General features: G+C 47.7%; 2 protein-coding genes and 1 long non-coding RNA gene across 3 annotated transcripts in view; 2 read left to right on the forward strand and 1 right to left on the reverse strand.

Moving 5' to 3' along the window:
* MAP6 (microtubule associated protein 6) overlaps positions 1–4,475 on the reverse strand; it is a 60,375-nt gene extending 55,900 nt beyond the window's left edge. Inside the window, exon 1 of the mRNA XM_083436626.1 lies at positions 2,800–4,475. Coding sequence (XP_083292752.1) covers positions 2,800–3,623 — 824 coding nt within the window. The 5' untranslated portion in view covers positions 3,624–4,475. The remainder of the gene's footprint in view (positions 1–2,799) is intronic.
* The window catches only part of LOC310675839, a 324,788-nt gene that overhangs the window by 13,503 nt on the left and 286,200 nt on the right, over positions 1–25,085 (forward strand). The window lies entirely within an intron of this gene.
* MOGAT2 (monoacylglycerol O-acyltransferase 2) overlaps positions 16,273–25,085 on the forward strand; it is a 46,742-nt gene continuing 37,929 nt past the window's right edge. The window contains exon 1 of the mRNA XM_083436724.1: positions 16,273–16,412. Coding sequence (XP_083292850.1) covers positions 16,319–16,412 — 94 coding nt within the window. The 5' untranslated portion in view covers positions 16,273–16,318. The remainder of the gene's footprint in view (positions 16,413–25,085) is intronic.

The raw sequence follows: 25,085 nt of genomic DNA on the forward strand, positions 1-25,085 counted from the left end.
ACAGAAGTGTTGCATGTACCCTTGTGAGCGATCCTTTAATAAAAAAACAACAACGTATAGATCGATAGAGAGATTAGATATCGATATAGATAGACACACACATAATTTCATTTAAATGCACGATGCCTTGGAATATAACTCCTCTGTAAGTGAGAAGCTGCCTGTATAACAGCATCATACACAAGAAATAAGTTTCCTTGATCTGCTGTTTGCAACCCATTCATTCCCTGCTCAGCCCCCAGGAACTGAGGGTGCCACGCCCGAGACTTAATATTCCACTAGCATTCAAAGATTAAGACACAGATGGGTCACAACCATAGCTGTCAACTTTCAGATTTGAAAATAAGGGATCAGCAGCCTCACCTGTCCCGGGGACAGTCTACAGGATATCTAACAATTCTGGATAGCAGCGGGAAGCAGTGGGAAATGGCACTGGAATAAGGGAAGGTTGACAGCTATGGTCATAACCGAAAACAGCCAGCTGTCGATTGCTGATTTGCAACCCTGCGCAGGTCTCCTCCCGAGGAACCGCCCTTCAGTTCAAGGCAAGTTGCTCCCAGGTAAGCATGTAGTGGAGCTGCCGTCTTAGTCAAGTGTCTTAAGACAGGGGCAGCCTCCAGAAGATGGTGGACTACAACTCCCATCAGCCTTGGCCAATGGTCAGGAATGATGGGAACTGTAGTAGAACAAGATTCAGAGAGCTACCCTGCTACCCTTGGCTAAAGATATAATCCTAAATCCTTCTGAGCCTCAGTTCTTTTGAGCCTGCCAGCCCTTTCTCTCTCCAACCACATGTAGTTTCACAAAGGCTACATAATCTTCTTTCTGGCCTTGCAAGGAATCAAGCCTTCTGTATTACGGCCTGTCCTTTGAAACTCCCTGCCCAGTGATATTAGGCCAGTGTGTCTTTCAGGATCTGCTAATACTGGGGGTTTTTTTTGTTGAAGCATGCCTACTCAGACATGTCAATTCAACATGTATTTTCATGTGTAATTTTAGTTTCTATTTTTAAATAAAAAAATCTGCCGGTTTCATTTTGTTTTTAACATCTGAGCTTATCAGTCATTTTAAAGTAGGTTTTCTATTTCATGTAAACCACTCAGAGGTTATGATGATTTAAAATATATATGAATCCTGTGAAAGGAACTGAACGGATAACAGCAATAAGAAGTTTTAAAAGGCACAGAATAAACTTGAAATATAAAATTCTGCAAGTTCATATATGTACCCTCATATAATTTGGGGGGGGGGGGGAGAGATTTATAGATGGCAGAATTAGGAACACCCAAGAGAATTCTCTTAGCAAATGTCAAAGTCTTGGTTCTGGGTGCAAAAATTCAGTCCCGGGTGGGTGTGAAATTTTGTACCGTCCATGTGAGAATTCAAGGACGGCAAAATTTCAGAGCCTCTTACAGAATTTCAGCTCTGGAGGCAGAACCAGAGTCGACACTTGTTATTTCTAAAGCCATGAAATCTGTTGCATTTGATGTTAGAGGAAGAAAAAAGGAAAGAAGTTTATCTCCCACAGCACGCAAAATTGGCCCAAAACATTTTGACTCCCAGGGAGAAATATATATATAATGTGCCCCTGCAGTTATTTATCTGGGAAACAATCCAATAGGGTTTTCACTAATCTGAATGCAAGCTGTAAAAGGAAAGAACCATTCACACAAGCATGTATATGCCGACCACTGACTCACCTGCCTTGTCTACTCTGAATGGCAGAGGCTCTTCAGATACCCAGGAGAACATTCCTAGCCCTGTAGTCAAGCATCTTCTCAATGGGAAATGTCAGGGATGGATCCTGGGAGATTCTGCATGCACAGCACAGGTCCTACCAACGACCTCCTTTGGTGATGGCAGCAGCTGGGGTGCAGAACATCTGCTTTGCTTGCAGAAGGGCCCAGCTTCAATTGTTGGGGCCTCCAGTTAGGGTTGGGAGATTCTCCCTTGCCTGATGCCGGTCAGTGTAGGCAATAGGGAGCTAGATGGAGCAGTGGTATATAAGGCAGCTTCTGATTTTCCTCATGTCAATGTGGCTTATGGAGGAGAACCGCCTTGTGGTTGTGCCCAGTAGACCTGAAGGAGTATCTCCACCCCCATCGTTCTGCCCGGATGCTGAGGTCCAGCTCTGAGGGCCTTTTGGCAGTTCCCACATTGCGAGAAGCAAAGCTACAAGGAACCAGGCAGAGGGCCTTCTCGGTGGTGGTGCCCGCCCTGTGGAACGCCCTCCTATCAGATGTCAAAGAGATAAACAACTACCTGACATTTAAAAGACATCTGAAGGCAGCCCTGTTCAGGGAAGTTTTTAATGTGTGACATTTGGATGTACAGTGGTACCTCAGGTTAAGTACTTGATTCGTTCCGGTGGTCTGTTCTTAACCTGAAGCACCACTTTAGCTAATGGGGCCTCCTGCTGCCGCCGCACCGCCTGAGCACGATTTCTGTTCTCATCCTGAAACAAAGTTCTTAAGCTGAGGCACTATTTCTGGGTTAGCGGAGTCTGTAACCTGAAGCGTATGTAACCTGAAGCATATGTAACCTGAGGTACCACTGTATTTTTAATCCTTGTTGGAAGCCGCCCAGGGTGGCTGGGGAAACCCAGCCAGATGGGCGGGGTACAAATAAATAATAATAATAATTATTGTTATTATTATTCCCGGCAACAAAGATCCAAGCATCTCCCACAAATTCGGCCAGCCCCCTCCCTCCATCTGGTAGTCAGGCCCACCTCCGACCACGCGACTGGACCAAGCAGGAAGTCCTACCATGTATGGGTCAACCTGCTGGGCTTCTTACCTGTAGGAGGAGGTGCTCACCCGGGCTGTGACTTCCTCCTTGATCTGCCGGTTGAGAGCATCCACGGCTGCCCGTCCTTTGCTGGTGTCGAGCGACGTGGAGTACCCGGCTGCCACCTGCTGTTGCTGCTGTATCGGGTCGCCCTCAGATACAAGGACCTTCTTCTTGGTCTTCTTGGCCCTCCCTTCTTCAGGCCTGGCGGGGTTGGGCTCCTCTTCCTTCGCTCTCTCCTCCTTCTCTGGAGCCACGTGGGTCTTCCTCCTCCTCTCCAGACTCCCGGGCCTCTCCTTCGAGCCTTTGTCCAGATCCACCGCAGGAATGGGCATAGGTTTGGGGATCCAGGGATGGTCGCCTCTCTTGGGGATGGGCCAGGCACGGAAATCCTTCTGGTACTGGCTCTCCTTCTCGAAGGGCGTGTCCGACGGCTGGTACTCGCTCTTCGGCTTGCAGCTGGGCTCGGGTCTCTGCACCTTCCAAGCCTTGTAGTCCTGGCGCATCACCGAGTCGGCCGACGGGTCTTTCGGCTGCTGCCCGGGCTTGTGGTGGCCTCCCGGGGCCGCGTGGTCCACAGCTGCAGAGGTCGCCCTGGCAACCGCATCCAGGTCACCCCCGCCAAGGGCAGAGGGCTGGGTCTCGATGGCCGAGGATGGGCGTGGCAGGTGGTGCTGCTGCTGCTGCTGCTGCTGCACCAAGACATGGGTCCCCGGGATCTCGGTGGCTTCCGAGTATTTGGTGAAGACCAAAGGCACGGCGATGTCGGCTTTGTCCAGCTGGTTCCAGAAGCGGGCGATGCAGCAGGCCCGGCTGATGCAAGGCCAGGCCATCTTGGCAGCCTGGTCCAGTTCCACTCCTCCCTCCACGTTTGGGGAGCACCTGCTCACCTCCCTCCCCCTCCCCAGATATAGACAGCTACACACACACACAGACAATGGGAGCCACCAGCTCAGTAGCTACCCAACTCTCTCTCCCTTATGTTACAGGAGTGATTTTGCACACACAAAAATCAAAGTGTGGTTGGCAAAAGCACCCAAGCTGGATCAGAGGCTGAACCTTAAGTAAGACAAACAAACACCCAGCAATTAATAATAATAAAAATCTAGAGTCATTCAGAAAAGAGGGACCAACAAATCCGGAGCCTCTCCCTTTGGTAGGCGGTTGAAGGGTCCAGAGATCCCAAGAGAAAGATGATCAGGGATGGAGAGGAAATTGTCCTATATCCGATTTGCCAATATCCAAAGCAGAGGGCGCGGGCAAGCCCCAAAAGGGAGACTGGAGACCCGCTTGCTTTCAAAGGGCATCGCCCACCCGAGGAGGAGGAGAAAGGGGGGTCTTTCGGAGCCTCATGGCTGAGAGAGGGGACGGAGGGGTGATGGATGGCGGGGGGGAGAGATCCGGCCTTGCAGCCCCACCTCTTTTCTTTCGCTCCGTCTGTCTGCCTGTCTTTCTCTCTCTCTCTCTCCGGCTCAACTGCTTGCAGACACCGAGTCAGGCTTCCGAAAGAGCCGCGCGCCTCGGGGCTCCGGCCATCGCCATCCGACGGCAGCGGCGCAAGGACGGCCGCGCTGGTTGCGGCTGCGGCAGAGAGGAGAGAAGACCGCACCCAGTCGCGCGCCCGGCGGAGAAGGATGCTGGAGGGAGGCGATGCGGTCGGATCACCTGCCTCCGTCAGCACGCACTGCACGCAGGGGAGGGAGGGGGAGGTGGGGGAGGAGGAGGAGGGAGGAAGCAGCCCTTAACCCTTCCCGGCCTGGACAGTAGAGGGAGGCTTTCCCAAGGGGGGAGGGCGTTCTTCCCAAGGAAGAAAGGCGATTGCCAAGATGCGTAAAAAGCGCTCCACGTCTCCAAAGCGCTGCGCCATGCAATGGCCGGCTCGGGATGGTCCGGAGCAAGAACCCTTGGGTTCTTCAGCGTTGTTGTTGTTTAAACTTTTAGTGGTACCGGACTTTTCATGACGCCATGGACCAGAGCACACCAGGCACTCCTGTCTTCCACTGCCTCCCGCAGTTTGGTCAAACATGTTTGTAGCTTCGAGAACACTGGCCAGCCATCTCGTCCTCTGTCGTCCCCTTCTCCTTGTGCCCTCCATCTTTCCCAACATCAGGGTCTTTTCCAGGGAGTCTTCTCTTCTCGTGAAGTGGCCAAAGTCTTGGAGCCTCAGCTTCAGGACCTGTCCTTCCAGGGAGCACTCAGGGCTGATTTCCTTCAGAATGGATCCGTTTGATCTTCTTGCAGTCCCTGGGACTCTCAAGTCTCCTCCAGCACCAGAATTCAAAAGCATCAATTCTTCGGCAATGAGCCTTCTTTATGGTCCAGCTCTCACTTCCATACATCACTACTGGGAAAACCATAACTTTAACAATACCGACCTTTGTCGGCAAGGTGATGTCTCTGATTTTTAAGATGCTGTCTAGGTTTGTCATTGCTTTTCTCCCAAGAAGCAGGCGTCTTTTCGTGGCTGCTGTCACCATCTGCAGTGATCATGGAGCCCAAGAAAGTAAAATCTCTCACTGCCTCCATTTCTTCCCCTTCTGTTTGCCAGGAGGTGATGGGACCAGTGGCCATGATCTTCGTTTTTTTGATGTTGAGCCTGGAGCAGGAACCGGCAAGCCACTCCAGTATCCCTGCCAAGAAAACTCTTCAGCGTTAGGAGCCTAGAAAGAGGCTCCTGGTGGATCAGGCCCCTGGCCCTCCTTGTCCTATTCATTCTCAATGGCCTCCGCAGATGCTTCAATGGGAAACCCGCATGAGGGACCTGAGTGCAAGGAGACTCAGGGTTTTCCATGTTTGATTATGTTTTTATATATGTTGGAAGCTGCCCAGATCAGGCAACCCTGTCAGATGGGCGGGGTATAAATAATAAAATTATTGCTATTACAATTATTATTACCATTATTATTATTGGAGGGGCATGCTGGGGATTGAACCTGCAGACTACATTCAGAATCTTTTCTCTTTCTCTCTTTGGTGATCCCTTGTAGCTGAGTAAGATTGTCTTCCATAAACACGGTTTTAACAGTGAGTCCATAAGTGACTGTGGAGGCCAATTCTGGATCCACACGTCCTTCCACATTGGAGACATTGGTTTCTGGGCAGAGGTTGATCACGGTGTGGATTTGCCAAGCGTGCCTTCCTCTTAGCACGTTTCTCCCTTGCGTCCTGAGTTCGAGTGTCTTCAAAGCCCATGACACCTTTGGTAAAGGCTGCTCTCCAACTGGAGTGCTCGCAGGCCAGTGTTTCCCAGTTGTCGGTGTTTATACTACTTTTTTTATAGATTTGCCTTGAGAGAGTCTTGAAACTTCTTTTGTTGACCACCAGCATTACACTTTCCATCCAGTGTTTGTTCCCATTTCTCCACTCTTTTTTTTTAAAAAATGAATTTTTATTGTTTTCCTGACATATTCTTTCCCAACAAACCATAATAATACCATACATTCCCTTTGACTCTGCCAAGTCGCGACTCCCCTCCCTCCCTACAATTGGTATATTTAACCCCTTTCTATCACGCACATCATTCTCACAATAATACTGTTATACATTGGAGGTATTATGTCAATCCTGCTAGTGTCTTAACCTCTTTACAATTCTTCTTTAAATATTCAATACATTTACTCCAATTATTTTGGTATCTTTGATCTTCCTGGTCCCGGATCCTCCCTGACAATTTGGCAAGTTCTGTGTATTCTATCAACTTCACCTGCCACTCCTGGATGGTTGGTATGTCTTGTGATTTCCATCTTTGGGCCAGGAGAGTTCTTGCCAGGAGGGTTCTTATCATGTTCCCCAGCCCCATTTCTGCACTCTCAGACTTCACATGCACTTGCCAAAATGTCTCTTGGAAGCACACGGTTTCTCATTTTCAGAGGCAGCTGAAAACACACAAGCACACAAACACACAAGAATCCCTCCCTCCCTCCCTCCCTCCCTCTCTCTCTCTCTCTCTCTCTCTCTCTTGCAAAGGTGCTGGACAGCACCCCAGAATCCTCACCATTCTCTTTCCCAGACAGGAATTTTCAGTACTAAAAGTCTTTGGACAGATCCCCCGGCAACCCACCCTTTAAAAAGCTCTCAAATGAAAGAGCAAGGGAAAGTCCAGAGGGAGCGAAGGAGCGGCGAATAATGAATTAATCCCCCTCTTTAATCTACCATGGCGTGCCCATTTAGAAATCTGAAAGGCGGATCATAGGCTATTGGAGTGCCAGGGGGCATTTAAAATAAATAGAATCCCAAAGTCTCTAGAGCTGTGTGTTTGTGGAGGGAGGGCGGAATTCTATTCCTGGACGTGGGATTTTAAACCTTTGCAGGCTTTTCCCACAACAGGGGAAGGAACGAAAGATATCAAGGATCCAGCACTGCCTTAACTACTTATTGCAGCCATTATTATTATTATTATTATTATTATTATTATTATTAATTTATACCCTGCCCATCTGGCTGGGCTTCCTCAGCCACTCTAGGTCGCCCCCAACAAAATATTAGTAAAGGTAAAGGGACCCCTGACGATTAGGTCCAGCCGTGGCCGACTCTGGGGTTGCGGCGCTCATCTCACTTTACTGGCCGAGGGAGCCGGCATACAGCTTCTGGCTCATGTGGCCAGCATGACTAAGCCGCTTCTGGTGAACCAGAGCAGCACACGGAAACACCGTTTACCTTCCTGCCAGAGCAGTACCTATTTATCTACTTGCGCTGGCGTGCTTTCGAACTGCTAGGTTGGCAGGAGCAGGGACCGAGCAACGGGAGCTCACCCCGTCGCAGGGATTCAAACCGCCGACCTGCTGATCAGCAAGTCCTAGGCTCTGTGGTTTAACCCACAGCGCGGGTGTAAGACTTGGCAACTGAGGGAGCACGTACTACGCTAAGTCAATTCTGTGTCCAGGGCAGTTGTTTACCAGCTCCATCTGGTGCACAGGCTGAGACCCTATCTGCCCGCAGACTGTGTCACTAGAGTGGTGCATGCTCTGGTTATCTCCTGCTTGGACTACTTTTGGGCTACCTCTTGGACTGCTTGGGCTACCTTTGAAGGTGACCTGGAACTGCAACTAATTCAGAATGCGGCAGCTATACCTTTAGTACGTGCTCCGTCAACTGCCAAATCTTACACCCGCTCATAGGAAATGGAGAACCAACCAGAAATTGGAGAGATCTGTCTGGAGGAAATGCAAAAGGCTACCAGTGTCCTTTTGTTATGAGCCAGTGTCTCCTAACTGATGGCTGAAATAGGCAGCAGCTTCGCCATTAAGAGCAGCCACATTTATAATGGCATCTTAAGAATGATATTAAGGACATAGGAGGCTGCCCTATACTGAGTCTGATCACGGGAACTTTTGCTTGCAAGGCAAACACCCCACCCCTGAGCTATGATCCTTCCCCAAATTGCAGAATTTGAAAAGATACAGAAGAGTTTGGATTTGATATCCCACCTTTCACTCCCCTTCAGGAGTCTCAAATCGGCTAACATTCTCCTTTCCCTTCCTCCCCCACAACAAACACTCTGTGAGGTGAGTGGGGCTGAGAGACTTCAAAGAAGTGTGACTAGACCAAGGTCACCCAGCAGCTGCATGTGGAGGAGCGGGGAATCGAACCCGGTTCCCCAGATTACGAGACTACCGCTCTTAACCACCACACTGGCTCTCAGAAGAAACAACCAATGGGTTGAAATTGCATATGTGGATTAAATGTTTAAGGTTTGTGGGTGTTTGGGGTAGTGATTAACATTGGTTTTTTTTTTTAAAAAAAAACAACCTTTTTTTTCTTTTCTTTTTCTTAAAGATTTTCTTGGGCTACAAAAGTACATACCTCCTATTTATTTTTCAGAAAGTCTCAAGGTTTCGCTGTGTTCAACATGCACAACAGCCGCTGACAGCCATGGAAGCAACCAATCAAACGTCCACCATTTGCATTCCCAATGTATAAGACGACCCCCACTTTTTAGCATGCTTTTTAAAGGGGGGAAAACAGTCTTATAACAGAAAAGTACGGTAATCATTCGTTCATCCTACACTGTCCAATGCCTTTCCTCATCGCTTTCCAAACCAGAAGAAGTCCCATATTTTATTTTATTTATTAATGGAATTTGCCTTACTAGGACATTTGAGCCCTTTGACCTATTTTAAGCAAGTAGACCAAAAGCGGAGATGTGCAGCTGACTCACTTTTGCAAAATACTGACAGCTGGGAAGCACCTTCTTGTGAGAAGACATCATCAATTTCACTCAGCTAGGCCCCTTCTCTCCTGCTGAGACACAACAGTCATTAGAAAGAGAGAGTAGCTGTTTCCTTTCTGTTTTACGCCCCTGTTAGTCTAGTGGAGAAGGAAGGCAGATCACCAGATCTTTTACCATCATCTGCCAAAGATTTAAAGCAACCACACTCTTCACTTTTCACTGTCTGTGTTAAGGGAATATGAGTGGATTGATTGACTGAGTTTTTATTTATTTATTTTTGATTTTTTTAAAAAATTGTTATTAAACTTTATTAAATGTTGCACATAATGAAACATGTTATTCTATTATATAAAAGAAGAAGATTTACACAAAAAGAAAAAAGAAAAGAAAAAAGAAAGAAAAGAGAAACAAAAATAAAAAATGAAAAATATTGTCAAAAACACAGCTACCCAAGAAATACAAACCATCATTGATGATATTCTAAACACATAATTCCAGTAAGAGAGCCTTTTACCTTGACCGTATCTTTTTCTACCTGCAACTCTCACTTTCTTATCTGTACCTAATCTCTGGTTTCATTCCCTGATTTATTTGATGACTTCCTTCTACCTCTATGTGGTTCCTAATTTCTCATAATGCTGGTGGTCAACAAAAGAGGTTTAAAGACTGCCTCAAGGCAAATCTAAAAAAATGTAGTATAAACACTGACAACTGGGAAACACTGGCCTGTGAGCGCTCCAGTTGGAGAACAGCCTTTCCCAAAGGTGTCATGGGTTTTGAAGACACTCGAACTCAGGACGCAAGGGAGAAGCGTGCTAAGAGGAAGGCACGCTTGGCAAACCCTCACTGTGATCAACTCCTGCCCAGGAACCTATGTCCCCACTGTGGAAGGACGTGTGGATCCAGAACTGGCCTCCACAGTCACTTATGGACTCACTGTCAAAACTGTGTTTATGGAAGACAATCTTACTTGGCTACGAGGGATCGCCAAAGAAGGAGGAGGAGGAGGAGGAGAAGAAGAAGAAGAAGAAGAAGAAGAAGAAGAAGAAAGGTATGTGAGGTGTTCTGATAGAGCAACGCTCCAGATTTTATTAACCCCAGCCTCTATTGGTATATTAGAAGTTTCCTTCTAGTAAATCAGATTGTTAGTTGAGTTCCAACATGACAGTGATTGAGGAACGGAGTGATCATTCTGTGATATTATGGCAGTGGGCAAAGCTGTGTTGTAACTTTTGAATACATGTGTTTTAATAATAAATAAATGAAAATTCTGGACAATGGTTTGGTCAGGAAATGACCACAATACTTCAGCGACACCGCAAATTTGTCTGCTAAGTCTATGGGTTGGTCAAGGCAAAGGTTTCAGCTCTCAGGAGCTCTTGACACTGATGCGGGCGGCTGCCACAACCTCAACTGCCCCCAAACGGAAAACCTGACAAGACTTGATTGTTTTGCTTTGGTATAAAAATACGTGGAGTCGACATGTAGCTGACAAAAAATTATGTGTTGCCAAAGGCTGGGAGGGCCCTGAAAAATTCTGTGCTGTTTGGTGGGATTTTATCTTATGTACAGCAAATACAGACACCAAGGATTCCCTTTTCACAATGCAATGCTTTCCTATTATTATTGTTGTTGTTGTTGTTGTTGTTAAGTTGTGGACGAACATATCAGACGACACAGCGCTTTCTCCAAAGCAGCTCTTTATTTGTAAGCTGGAACAGAACTGAACTGAGGAGCTCAGTCAGCCTGCTTATACAGAGCTCCAGAACAATTGTAACTGTTGCAACTTTCTAAAACTATCCAATCACTGAGCGTCACTTTCAATCCTTCATTTGCATAACAATCTACAGTATCCCCCTGCTGGCCCAGGGTGAGAACTTCAGTATATAACAATTATTATTTTACTTAATTTCTATACCACCCTATACCGGAAGGTCTCATAATCTTAAGCCACCCAATATTGAGTCTTTTCCAAATAGCCAGCTCTGCTGCTATTATTTTTATTGAATTGATTTGTATTGTTTGATTGACCACTTCAATCAAAGCTTTAAAAACCACACATGTATAAATCATATGCCCCCCCCCAAAGAATCCTGAGAACTGTCATTTAACTACAATTCCCAGACCCCTTAACAAAATTCAGTTGCTGAGATTCTTTGCAGAGGTACAGAACGGGCTTTAAACGCAGGGTTAGTACGCAGCCTACAACTTCCACCAGCCACAGCCAGCACAACTTTCGCTGCTTTTCAGATTAAAGGAAGCCACACAGGCACGACATATGTTCCGGCTCTCCCTATTTACCAGGGAGAGAGAGAGAGAGACTCTGTTTTCTGACTCAAGTCCCTAGTTGAACCTGCCTGTGCGTTATCACTCGGAGACCGCGAAAATTGCCACTCTTCAAATCTCAGTCCCCTACTCAGTTCCCGAGAGAGAGACAAAATGTGTGCTGAATTCCTAGAGCCCATGTGTGCTATGTCAGCAGTGGCGGAGCAAGGTGGGTGTGGTCTGCCCCGGGTGTCACCTCCAAGGGGTGTGTGACAACATGCTGTGTGGTACCCAACGTCTGTGAGAGACACTGCGTGTGTAGGCTTCCTGCTGTCAAAATGGTCCGCCTGCCGACTACCCCTCAGCTGTAGGGAGGCAGGCAGACTCCTAGTTGCAAGGCCAAAATCCTTCCTGCCACAGTGGTACCTATTTATCTGCTTACACTGGCGTGCTTTCAAACTGCTAGGTTGGCAGGAGCTGGGACAGAGCAATGGGAGCTCACTCCGTCATGGGGATTCGAACCGTCGACCTTCCGATCGGCAAGAGGCTCAGGGGTTTGGATGCCAACCAACCATGTGTGTGTAAATAATTAGGGATGTGCTGGGTTCAAATGATGAGGCGACCTGGGTCGATTCTTTGCATTGCGATCCCACATTTCTTTAGCTCAGGGGTGGGGAATCACACCCCTGGGATCTGAATGTGGCCCTTGAGGCCCCCCTCTATGGCCCTTGGGCCTTTCCTTAGGCCACACCCAACACCACCCTCCTCCAAAGCCCTCCTCTAAACTCTCCTTGGGTGTTTTTGCCTAGCTGAAATGTCCCCTTGAACAATGCCTCTTCGTTCCTGGATGGGGGGGATGCTCCCAATTTTGCCTCTGGCCCTGACTGCCACTTGCATGCGGCCCCCACAATTCTCCCTGCAATAGGATGCGGCCCTTCGGCTGGAAAATAAAACCTCCCCTGCCCCCGTGATGGGCGTGGCGCCAAGGGAACATTGCAGAATGGCACCCAATGGATCGGCAAACCTTCAGACTTTGCGATAAGGCGTAATCTTATCAGGAAGCCCGGCAGCAGGGACTTAGCTCCAGATCAGTTGCCATCAGCCTTTGACCATCAAAGGTGGCAAAGGCATTAGGTGGCTAAACGGCACATGAGTGTGTGAGCTACATGCGCCACTAAGCAGATAAGAGCTGCCCTTATATCATGTGGCCTTGCCCTTGCAGCAGCGAGGCTTTGCCATGGATGTGTGTGTGTGTGTGTGTGCAAGGCAGGGAGCAGAGGTGAAATAGGAAGGTGCTGCCTCTTGCCCCCCCCCCCCCCACTCCTGCTGTTGCGCTGCACCCCCAGGGCTCCCCCCCCCCCGGGAAAATAGGTGCCAGAACTCATCATGCAATGGTTACAGTAAGTCACTAGCCTGCTTTCACCACCTGCGGAAGTGCTAAAAACTACAGCAAGCTGTCTCCCTAGCTGGTCTGACAGTTGCCCCTGGTTCTGGTGCAGGTCAAATAATTAAATCCATTGATAATAATGATAATGATGATTTATTCACCACCCATCTGGCTGGGTTTCCCCAGCTACTCTGGGCAGTCCCCAACAGAATATTAAAAACATGATAAAACATCTTCCCTAAGCGCAGATGGTGCTGTGGTTTAAACTACATGCCAGCGCAAGTAGATAAATAGGTACCACTGTGGTGGGAAGGTAAACAGTGTTTCTGTGCACTCTGGTTTCCTTCACGGTGTTCCGTTGCGCCAGAAGCGGTTTAGTCCTGCTGGCCACATGACCCAGAAAGCTGTCTGCAGACAAACGCCGGTTCCCACAGCCTGACTTGACTTTGACTTGACTTCACTGTCCAGGGGTCCTTTACCTTTACCGCTCCCACCTAGAAACTGCATTATACAGAGTCAAACCCTTGCTCCATCTAGCACATTGGCAGCTACTGACAGCAGCTCTCCATGGTTTCTGGCAGGGGGTCTCTCCTAGCCCTCCTTGGAGATCCCGGGGATTGAACCTGAGACCTTCTGCTTCCAGGGCGGATGCTCTTCCACTGAGCTATGGCCCTTCTACCCATTGATGTCTGTAGGAAGGCTGCTGTCCAAGCAGCAGCAGACACAGCCCTGCCCACAGTTGCTCCCAGGCAAGGGGTACAGTGGTCCCTTGGTTCTCAAACTTAGTCTGTTCTAGAAGTCTGTTCCAAAACCAAAGCATTACAAAACCAAAGCGGCTTTCCAATAGAAAGTAATGCAAAATGGATTACAGTGGTACCTCTGGTTACGTACTTAATTCGTTCTGGAGGTCCATTCTTAACCTGAAACTGTTCTTAACCTGAAGCACCACTTTAGCTAATGGGGCCTCCTGCTGCTGCCGCACCACCGGAGCACGATTTCTGTTCTCATCCTGAAGGAAAGTTCTTAACCTGAAGCACTATTTCTGGGTTAGCAGAGATTGTTATCTGAAGCGTATGCAACCTGAAGCGTATGTAACCTGAAGTGTCTGTAACCTGAAGTACCACTGTAATCTGTTCCAGAGTTTTAAAAACAACCCCTAAAACGGCAATTTGACACGATTTTTACTATCTAACGAGACCATTGATCCATAAAATGAAACCAATAAAGAATGTACTGCAGTCACAGAATCACTCAATCTACCAGTAGCTGAACTGGGTTCCACAGAGTCACAAAAACAAAACAAAAAAGCCACAAAAACAAAAATGCAAAATAAATAGCAGAAACAGACAGACCTCAGCGCAACACTCAAAACGGAAGTGTGGCACTCAGAACGGAGCACGTTTGGCTTCCGAAAAGAGTTTGCAAACCAGAACACTTCCTTCTGGGTTTGCAGTGTTTGGGTTCCAAGTCATTTGAGTACCAAGGCGTTTCAGAACCAAGGTACGACTGTATTCAGAAGCAAGCTATGGCTGATCCTGAAGGCAGCATATAGCCACTGCGGCGCTCATCTCACTTTCAGGCCGAGGGAGCCGGCATTTGTCCACAGACAGCATTCAGGGTGATGCGGCCAGTAGGACCAAACCACTTCTGGCACAACAGGACACTGTGACAGAAACCAAAATGCACAGAAACACAGTTTACCTTCCCGCTGCAGTGGTACCTATTTATCTACTCGTACTGGTGTGCTTTCAAACTGCTAGGTTGGCAGGAGCTGGGACAGAGCAATGGGAGCTCACTCCGTTGTGCGGATTCGAACCACCGACCTTCTGATCGGCAAGCCCAAGAAGCTCAGTGGTTTAGACCATAGCACCACCCACATCAAATTGGGGGTAACACCTTGAACTTGGCATGGAAGAAAATCGGCAACCAGTGCAGGTCTCTGAGCACAGGTGTTGTATGCAGACAATGCCTCACACCTGTCAGCAATTGTGCTGCAGCATTCTGCAGAGTTGCAAGGGCCAGCCGAGAAGTTGGCAACCCTGCACACATGGGAGAAGACACCCTCCAGCAGCCACGGGTCACAGCACTGCCTTACTACTTTCTCCTCCTGTTCCTTGATAGAGATGGAGTTTCAGCCGGACAAAGCCCCGTTTGCCGGGAGATGCGTCTTGCGCGAGTCTTTTTTACCCTCCTGCCGTCTGCGGATACAAGAGGCTCTTCTGTTGGACTGACAAACAAAAGGTCTGTTGGTACTTGTTGCTTCTGTATTAAGGGAACTTAGAAGCCTTGCAGATGCCTCAGACGATTGTTAGGGCCACAAACAACTCCCTGAACAGACTGGCGGGGAGGATGGAGCAATGTGGAGCCAGAAGATTTACATTGTCTCCTAAATGGAGGCATCCCTCCTGTTCTGCATTATGCCTCCTCTGAAGCAAGTGCCACAGAGCCCAGTGGACTTTACGTTCGAGAAAATATGAGCACTTCACCAGGGCAAAACCTAGAGGATTCGGATGCAAAATCTTTCCAATAACATTTTTTTTAATTGAAAACATTTCAAACAAAAGAAAGTGGAAAACAAACGGAAAAATAAATAAAAGTGTATAAATACACACACACACACCACACCACACCACACCACACCATAATTCTACACATGCTTATCGAATACCACTGATATTGATCCACTGGAAAGAAAATCTATGCCCTTCCTTTCATTAATGGATGGAAGACATGGGAACTCTTGCAACATGTTTAGGGAAGTTTAAAGGTAAAGGGACCCCTGACCATTAGGTCCAGTCATGGCTGAATTTGGGCTTCCGGCGCTCATCTTGCTTTATTGGCTGAGGGAGCCGGCGTACAGCTTCTGAGTCATGTGGCCAGCATGACTAAGCCGCTTCTGGCAAACTAGAGCAGCACACAGAAACGCTGTTTACCTTCCCGCCGGAGTGGTACCTATTTACGGGAGCTCACCCCGTCACAGGGATTCGAACCACCGACCTTCTGATCGGCAAGCCCTAGGCTCTGTGGTTTAACCCACAGCACCACCCGTGTCCCACTCTGCTTCTAAATATACCTGCTGCCTCGAGGGATATCTTCAAGAGAAGACAAGGCAAAGAAGTCAACCCTACGCAGATCCAGAGCTAAGTCCCTAAGGCGGTTGGTTGGCCTTCTGATCGGCAAGCCCAAGAGCATGGGTAGGCAAACTAAGGCCCGGGGGCCGGATCTGGCCCAATCGCCTTCTAAATCTGGCCCATGGACAGTCCGGGAATCAGCATGTTTTTACATGAGTAGAATGTGTGCTTTTATTTAAAATGCATCTCTGGGTTATTTGTGGGGCATAGGAATGCATTCATTTCCCCCCAAAAAATTAGTCCTGTCCCCCATAAGCTCTGAGGGACAGTGGACTGACCCCCTGCTGAAAAAGTTTGCTGACCCCTGCCCAAGACGCTCAGTGGTTTAGCTGGGCTAGACAGGAAGACTGCAAGACTCTGCGCATTGGGTTTCGCTACCTTTCTTAAATCAAAGTTTCCCAATGCACACAGGAACACTTGATCCGTTCCATGGGATAGGCGTAATCCACTCCCACGTTAATTGCTCCCTGCAAACCACTCCTTTAATTCTGCGTCAGCAGAGACTTTGCTCTTTCCCGTTTCCTTCGCTCGTCCGTGGAAATTCCTTTGCCATCCAGTTTGAAGCCACGCACCGCAATGAAGGTCGAATTCGCTCCCCGCTCCATCCCTTTAGAAAGAAGGCTCCAGACAGCTTCCGTTCTCCAGTGGGTCTTCAGTTTCCTGGGTCTAGGTAAAACAAAACCCTACTAAATATTTGATTCAAGCAGGTAGCTGTGTTGGTCTGCTGCAGTCGAAATAAATTAAAACAGTTCTTGAAGAAGATAGTTAAAAAGACTCTTCTTAAAAACTCCTTTAAAAGAACCAAGTCTTCAAAAAAGTTATATGATCTAAGAAAGTCTTTAAAAGAATCCTTCCAAAAGAATTTAAAAATCATAATGTAGCACCTTAGAGACCAACTGAGTAGTTTTATGTATAACTTTCGTGTGCATGCACACTTTTTAGACACGTATCTGAGGTATTTGAAGAAGTGTGCAAGCACACAGAAGCTTATACACAGAACAAACTTAGTTGGTCTCTAAGGAGCTACTGGACAATTTTTAAATTTATGTAGATAACACAGACAGTCTTTACTTGGACTTTGTTATTTTAACCCAATGCAACTGTACTCATTCTACTTTATAGTTTTGTTTCTCATCAGATACCCACATCTGAAGGTATCTGCATGTACACGAAAGCTTATACCTAAAACTACAGTACTCAGTTGGTGCTACATTACAATTTTTAAATTCTTTTGGAAGGATTCTTTTAAAGACTTTCTTAGATCATACAACTTTTTTGAAGGCTTGATTCTTTTAAGGGAGTTTTTAAGAAGAGTCTTTTTAACTATCTTCTTAAAGAATTGCTTTAATTTATTTCGACTCCTAAATATTTCTGAGACACTGCCGGCTCGATCCTAACTATATCTACTCAGAGGTCAGTCCTACTTGAATTCAGTGAGTTTTGCCTAGGGAAGTGGGGTTAGGACTGCGGCCGTAGCCGTTTTGCTTGACTAGATCACAACAGCAGGTGGGAACAGGACAGTGATCTTGCTGGAAAGAGTCTCATGAAGTTGAGAGCCAGTGTGGTGTAGTGGTTAAGAGCGGTAGTCTCGTAATCTGGGGAACCGGGTTCGTGTCTCCGCTCCTCCACATGCAGCTGCTGGGTGACCTTGGGCCAGTCACACTTCTCTGAAGTCTCTCAGCCCCACTCACCTCACAGAGTGTTTGTTGTGGGGAAGGAAGGGAAAGGAGATTGTTAGCCGCTTTGAGACTCCTTAAGGGGAGTGAAAGGCGGGATATCAAAGCCAAACTCTTCTTCTTCTTCTCTAAATGAGCTTCTCTTCACCCATAGGAGATGGAGAGGTTCGTATTCCTGATTCAGTGGCAACGGTTTGCATGGCAGCCTTTCTGTGCCACCGTATGCAAACAGCAAGATCTGTAGGTTTCTTACCGGTCTGACTCCTTGAGAAATCCCCCGACACGAAGAGAATTAGTAGGCAGGGCACAGATTTGTATCGCAATTCTAGGTGCTAATCTGTATTTACAGATGCCTCAGATAGATCAGAGTGGTGCGTGCCTGTGGTAACACTATTCTTAATATATATTTGTTTACACCCCGCCTTTGCTCCTGGCGGGATTAGCCCTAAGACACCCTAAGCAAAGGTGGTTTTCTTCTCTAACTAGAACAGAGATTTCCAAACTTCTCATGTCAGTGACACACTTTTTTAGACATGCATCATTTTGCGACACAGTACAGTGGTACCTCAGGTTAAGTACTTAATTCGTTCCGGAGGTCCGTTCTTAACCTGAAACTGTTCTTAACCTGAAGCACCACTTTAGCTAATGGGGCTGCTGCTGCGCCGCCGGAGCACGATTTCTGTTCTCATCCTGAAGCAAAGTTCTTAACCCGAGGTACTATTTCTGGGTTAGTGGAGTCTGTAACCTGAAGCGTATGTAACCTGAGGTACCACTGTAATAGCAAACCGGAGGTTAAACTTCTTCTTTGGCGATCACTCGTAGTCAAGTAAGATTGTCTTCCATAAACACAGGTTTAACAGTGAGTCCACAAGTGACTGTGGAGGCCAATTCTGGATCCATACGTTCTTCCACAGTGGGGACATTGATTTCCAGGCGGGAGTTGATCACGGTGTGGATTTGCCAAGCATGCCTTCCTCTTAGCACGTTTCTCCCTTGCATCCTGAGTTCGAGCCTCTTCAAAGCCCATGACCCCTTTGGTAAAGGCTGTTCTCCAACTGGAGCGCTCGCAGGCCAGTGTTTCCCAGTTGTTGGTGTTTATGCTACATTTTTAAAGATTTGCCTTGAGACAGTCTTTAAACCTCTTTTGTTGACCACCAGCATTATGCTTTCCATTTTTAAGTTGGGAATAGAGTAGTTGCTTTGGAAAACGATCATCAGGCATCGGAACAACATGACCAGATCCCTATCTAGCCCCGTGTGTTTCGTGAGGACACACCAACACACTAATGTGTTGTGACACAGAGTTTGGAAAGCTCTGAATTAGGAGCCGCCATGCCTGCTTGTTCCTGTCCCCAACTCCAGCTACCCCTTTGTCCTTACCCACCGCTACCCCTTTTCCCAGTACATTATTTTATTAATTTTTTCAAACATTTTCACAAGGATCTTCATATCATTACATTGTTTGATAAATGGACTTCCCGTCCCCGCAGTGTTTTTACTCAAACTTTCTTCACGGCATTATAATATATCTCTTACAAAAAGGTTTCTCTATTACCGTTATTCTATCGTTTTTCTTCCGCCGCGTTCATCTCGAATCCTGCCCACGATTTCATTTGACTGTAGAGGTGTTGTTGTTTTTGAATAGTCCACGAAAGGTCTCCATCCTGCTATTAAAAAGTTCCCCATTCCGATCTCTCTGTTTTGCTGTCAGCTTTGCCATTTCTGCGTAGCCCATTGCTTTCAAAAGCCACACTCCTCCTTCGTTGCAACCTGCTCTTCTTTCCGTTTCTGTGCATATAATATTCTGGCTGCTGTTGTCACATACAGAACCCCCTCTTCTTTACACCTTGCCCACCCCCTCGGTTATCCCCCCGCAGCTCACCCCACCCCTTTTTGCTTCAGGCCCTCCCACTCCCACCCCAAGTCCCCACCCCTTTTAAAGGAAGGTGACGCTGCTTCACACAGCGGTTTCCTAAACCTCTTGCACTGTGGGTTAAACCACAGAGCCTAGGACTTGCCGATCAGAAGGTCGGCAGTTCGAATCCCTGTGACGGGGTGAGCTCCCGTTGCTCAGTCCCTGCTCCTGCCAACCTAGCAGTTCGAAAGCACGTCAAAGTGCAAGTAGATAAATAGGTACCGCTCAGGCGGGAAGGTAAACAGCGTTTCCGTGTGCTGCTCTGGTTCGGCAGAAGCGGCTTAGTCATGCTGGCCACATGACCCGGAAGCTGTACGCCGGCTCCATCGGCCAGTAAAGCGAGATGAGTGCCGTAACCCCAGAGTCGGTCACGACTGGACCTAATGGGTCCCTTTACCTTTACCCTCCCTTAAACCTTGCTGCAGTGCATTAAATGGGTTTGCTAAACTCCAGGATGCTGAACAAAATGAGTTGTTGTTGTTGTTGTTTATACCCCACCCATCTGGCTGCGTTTCCCCAGCCACTCTGGGCAGCTCCCAACAGAATATTATTGATAATAATAAAAAAGCGATAAAACGTCAAACACTAAAAACTTCCCTAAACAGGGCTGCCTTCAGATGTCTTCTAAAAGTCAGATAGTTGTTTATTTCCTTGACATCTGATGGGAGGGCATTCCACAGGGCAGGCGCCACCACCGAGAAGGCCCTCTGCCTGGTTCCATGTAACCTCACTTCTCGCAGGGAGGGAACCACCAGAAGGCCCTCGGAGCTGGACCTCAGTGTCCGGGCAGAACGATGGGGGTGGAGACGCTCCTTCAGGTATACTGGACTGAGGCCATTTAGGGCTTTAAAGGTCAGCACCAACACTTTGAATTGTGCTCAGAAATGTACTGGGAGCCAATGAAGATCTTTTAGGACCAGTGTTAAGTGGTCTCAGCGGCCACTCCCAGTCACCAGTCTAGCTGCCGCATTCTGGATTAATTGCAGTTTCCAGGTCACCTTCAAAGCGCATTGCAGTAGTCCAAGTGGGAGATAACTAGAGCATGCACCACTCTGGTGAGACAGTCTGATCAAGCAACCTTCTCTGATGTCCTTCTCTACCATGGCATTATGACAGAGATGGAGGGGAGATGATGGAGGAGGAGAAGGCATCTCCTCTGCTGGTTAAAACTCAGTAGGCAGGTGGAGGCAGACTGAGGTTCATAGGGCTGTGTCTCGTGGTCCGCATGGACCGGCATCCCCCGAGCGAGGTCAAACTTCGTTTGCTTAATTCCTACACACTGCGCACCTGCTAAAGTGAAAAAATGACAGTCCTACATGGCCAGCAGACCACTTTTTGACTGTGAGCTCAGACAGTTGGAAGTTAAGAATCCGATGCCTCGTTGTAGAGGAAGATCATTCATTGTGGTGCAACAGAGCAATGTTTCACTCTGGCCAATATTGAGTGGTGGGGAGAGGAGATGCTTGCAGTTTCCAAGGCGACAAGTTAGGGAGAGGAAAGTAGTGGCTTAGGAAACTCGTAGGAGTACGGAGTGTTTTCAGGAGGAAACGGAATGAGGCAGCAGGGGAGAAAACAAAGCAAACAATGGATGGGGTCAGGTGGATCTAGCCCAGCGATGTGATCCCAAGCATGGGTCTGCTAGGATCCCAATGATGGCATTACCCCTCTCATGCAATATTCGACCCAAACAAGTGATGAGGTTCATGTCTAGGGATGTGGAGACCAGTTGTGGGCCTGATCATTCCTTCTGTTCCCTTTGCAGGCCACATTTAAGAGGTGGATAGTCCCACCCCCTGCCCATCCCTGGATGTCATGACGACACCGGGCAACGCATTTTTTGCCTGCACGGTCGGCTGATGGTTGGAGCTTGCAAACCCCATTCATATTTTTTTTATATAATAATATGTATTAGTTTTCCAACAAATTGAACACAAACTACAAAAAAACAAAAAAGAAAAAACATACAAAAATACAATACAATACAAAAAAAACACTACAAAACACTAGCATACAACTAACAAAACAAAACAAAACCCATTTAAAACACAATCCAATTTCAATATCTTGTCTTTCACTAATTTCCATTACCTCCTCACACCCCCCCTTTTTGTATTCCACTTCTATTAATTGTTTCAGCAATTCCTTTCCATCTTCCTCTGTTTTCTATCCTATAATTATCTTAACGCTTTCTAACCTTGTATTTCCCTTTAATGCTCTAATAACCTATTTATACTTAGTTCCTTCTAACATTTCTACTAAAGCCATATAACTTCATTCCAACATTTTTCTAACATTCATTAATTTTACAGTATTTCTGTAAATAGTCTTTAAACTTTTTCCAGTCTTCTTCCGCCGACTTTTCTCCCTGGTCTCGGATTCTGCCAGTCATTTCCGCCAATTCTATGTAGTCCATCAACTTCATCTGCCATTCATCCCTGGTGGGTAAATCTTGTGTCTTCCACTTGCAAACCCCCTTCAGCCCAGCTGCACCAAACAGCTTGGGATCAGGATGCTTAGAAAATTGTCTCAACCCTTATATGCCCAAACCAAGCGCTCTGCAGGTGAGGACCTCCTGCGGATGCCAGTTTATCAGGTGGTCTGTTCCACACAATGTAGGAATCAGGCTTTTAGTGTGGTGGCCTGCCCTTTGGAACGCCCCTCCCCTTGAATATTAGACAGGTGCCATCTAGGTAAAAGGTAAAGGACCCCTGGACGGTTAAGTCCAGTCAAAGGCAACTATTGGGTTGCGGCGCTCATCTCGCTTTCAGGCCTAGGGAGCCGGCGTTTGTCCACAGACAGCTTTCCGGGTCATGTGGCCAGCAGGGCTAAACTGCTTCTGGCGCAACGGAACACAGTGATGGAAACCAGAGCGTACGGAAACACTGTTTACCTTCCTGCCGCAGCGGTACCTATTTATCTACTTGCACTGGCGTGCTTTCGAACTGCTAGGCTGGCAGGAGCTAGGACAGAGCAACGGGAGCTCACTCCGTTGTGGGGATTTGAACCGCCAGCCTTCCGATCGGCAAGCCCAAGAGGCTCAGTGGTTTAGACCACAGCGCCACCCGCGTCCCTCAGGTGCCATCTCTAACCATCGTGGCTGGCCACCATTGCTAGCTCTCTCCTCCATGAATTTCACATGTCTGGACTGTGTCCTTGAAATCTGGAAATGATTCTTGCTTGCCTGGATAGAGAGAGGGTTTGACAAATGTCTCTGCAGACTTGCCTATTCTACCCAAGTAAAATAATAATGCAGTAGTACCCTGGAAGTCGAACGGAATCCATTCCGGAAGTCCGTTCAACTTCCAAAACGTTCGGAAACCAAAGCGTGGCTTCTGATTGGCTGCAGAAAGCTCCTGCAGCCAATTGGAAGTCATGGAAGCCCCATCAAACTTTCGGCTTCCAAAAGAACGTTCGAGAACTGGGACACTCACTTCCGGGTTTCCATTGTTTGGGAGCCGATTTGTTCAGGAGCCAAGGCATTTGAGATCCAAGGTTGCTGCTGCTGCTGCTGTTGTTGTTGTTGTTGTTGTTTAGTTGTTTAGCCGTGTCCGACTCTTCGTGACCCCCTGGACCAGAGCACGCCAGGCACTCCTGTCTTCCACTGCCTCCCACAGTTTGGTCAAACTCACGCTGGTAGCTTCGAGAACACTGTCCAACCATCTCATCCTCTGTCGTCCCCTTCTCCTTGTGCCCTCCATCTTTCCCAAAATCAGGGTCTTTTCCAGGGAGTCTTCTCTTCTCATGAGGTGGCCAAAGTCTTGGAGCCTCAGCTTCAGGATCTGTCCTTCCAGTGAGCACTCAGGGCTGATTTCCTTCAGAATGGAGAGGTTTGATCTTCTTGCAGTCCACGGGACTCTCAAGAGTCTCCTCCAGCACCATAACTCAAAAGCATCAATTCTTCGGCGATCAGCCTTCTTTATGGTCCAGCTCTCACTTCCATACATCACTGCCAAAGAATGCTCCAACTACCGCACAATTGCACTCATTTCACACGCTGGCAAGGTGATGCTTAAAATTCTACAAGGCAGGCTTAAGCAGTATGTGGACCGAGAACTCCCAGAAGTGCAAGCTGGATTTCAAAGGGGCAGAGGAACCAGAGACCAAATTGCAAACATGCGCTGGATTATGCAGATAAGGTACGACTGTAATAATAAAATTACATTTGAGTCTCCGCCCTCCAATGGCACATGGCTCTTGGGATGTTGTTCTGAAAGGAATGCGGACCTCCGAAAATGTCCCCCAGCCCTGTGTTAAATGGAAGTGAGTGCGGCGTGTGTGTGTGAATGTGGCCTCGTTCCCTTGGGACATCCTCTTTGTCCGCCTGTTTGTTGATCTGTTTGTCTGGATGCTTCAGCCTCTATCTCTCTCTCTTTCTCTCTCTCTCCACGGCACGACTGATGCCAGCCATTCTGCCCGTTAGCAGATGGGCTCGGTGGCAGCCGCTCGGCTCTGCCGCTCTCAGCCGTTGCTGTGGTTACACGAGGGAAGCTCTGGAGGCCTCGCTGTGTGAGGCAAGCACGGGGTGCCCCTCGCTGGCATGAAAACCAGCGGCTGCTGCCCTCAGCCTCTCCTGTGTGGTCCCTTTCGAAGGAGGACAGCGATTCCAAAACAGCACGTTCGCGAAAGGGACTGCCGCCAGTGCAAAATGAAACGAAATGGAAAAAGGAGGATGCGTGTCCCTTTTGTTGAAAGGACAAAGGAAGCATTTTGTTTTTATTCAATCAGTTTCATCCAGGGTGCACTGGGTGGTTTACAAAACGAAAAGACCAAAATACGCACCATAATTGCAAACAAAACAATATCCCCCGTGGTTTAGAAAGGCCACGGATTAATTTTTGTCTCCTTCGCACCCTGTTTTCCATAACATTGTCGTTTCTCCCCTTCTGTTTCACCCTATTTTCTATCCAGCCATAACTGCAATATTATAATCTGATTGCTTCTGTTGCTCATAAGCTCAAATCCTGCTTGTGAGGTCATTGCACTATAGTAGGCTTCTTCAAACTCGGCCCTCCAGATGTTTTCGGCCTACAACTCCCATGATCCCTAGCTAGCAGGACCAGTGGTCAGGGATGATGGGAATTGTAGTCTCAAAACATCTGGAGGGCTGAGTTTGAGGAAACCTGCGCTAGAGTATTTCTTTAAGTATACCTGAAGAAGTGTTATACCTGAAGGAGCGTCTCCACCCCCATCGTTCCGCCCAGACACTGAGGTCCAGTGCTGAGGGCCTTCTGGCGGTTCCCTCATTGCGAGAAGCAAAGCTACAGGGAACCAGGCAGAGGGCCTTCTCGGTAGTGGCACCCGCCCTGTGGAATGCCCTCCCATCAGATGTCAAAGCGATAAGCAACTACCTGACATTCAGAAGACATCTGAAGGCAGCCCTGTTCAGGGAAGTTTTTAATGTGTGACATTTTAGTGTATTTTTTTGGTATTTGTGGAAGCCGCCCAGAGTGGCTGGGGAAACCCAGCCAGATGGGTGGGGTATAAATAATAAATTATTATTATTATTATTATTTAAGTAGTCTGAAAAAGCCCTCCAGATGTTTTGGGCCAAAGTTCCCATCAGCCCCAGCCAGGGAGCTGCAGTACAAAACCTCTGTTGGGTGCCAGTTCAGGGATTTTGGAGGAGACCAAAGTTCTGAGGAGTGGAGAACAAGAACGGGAGAGTGGTTTCACTCACGTCTTCTTCACTTGATGATCTGACCCAGCGGAGAGCTCTCCTTGCGTACTTAGAGGGGGCTCTGCCCTCAAAACG

This window comes from Podarcis tiliguerta, assembly GCF_965153285.1.
Source record: "Podarcis tiliguerta genome assembly, chromosome: 4".
NCBI lineage: Eukaryota > Metazoa > Chordata > Lepidosauria > Squamata > Lacertidae > Podarcis > Podarcis tiliguerta.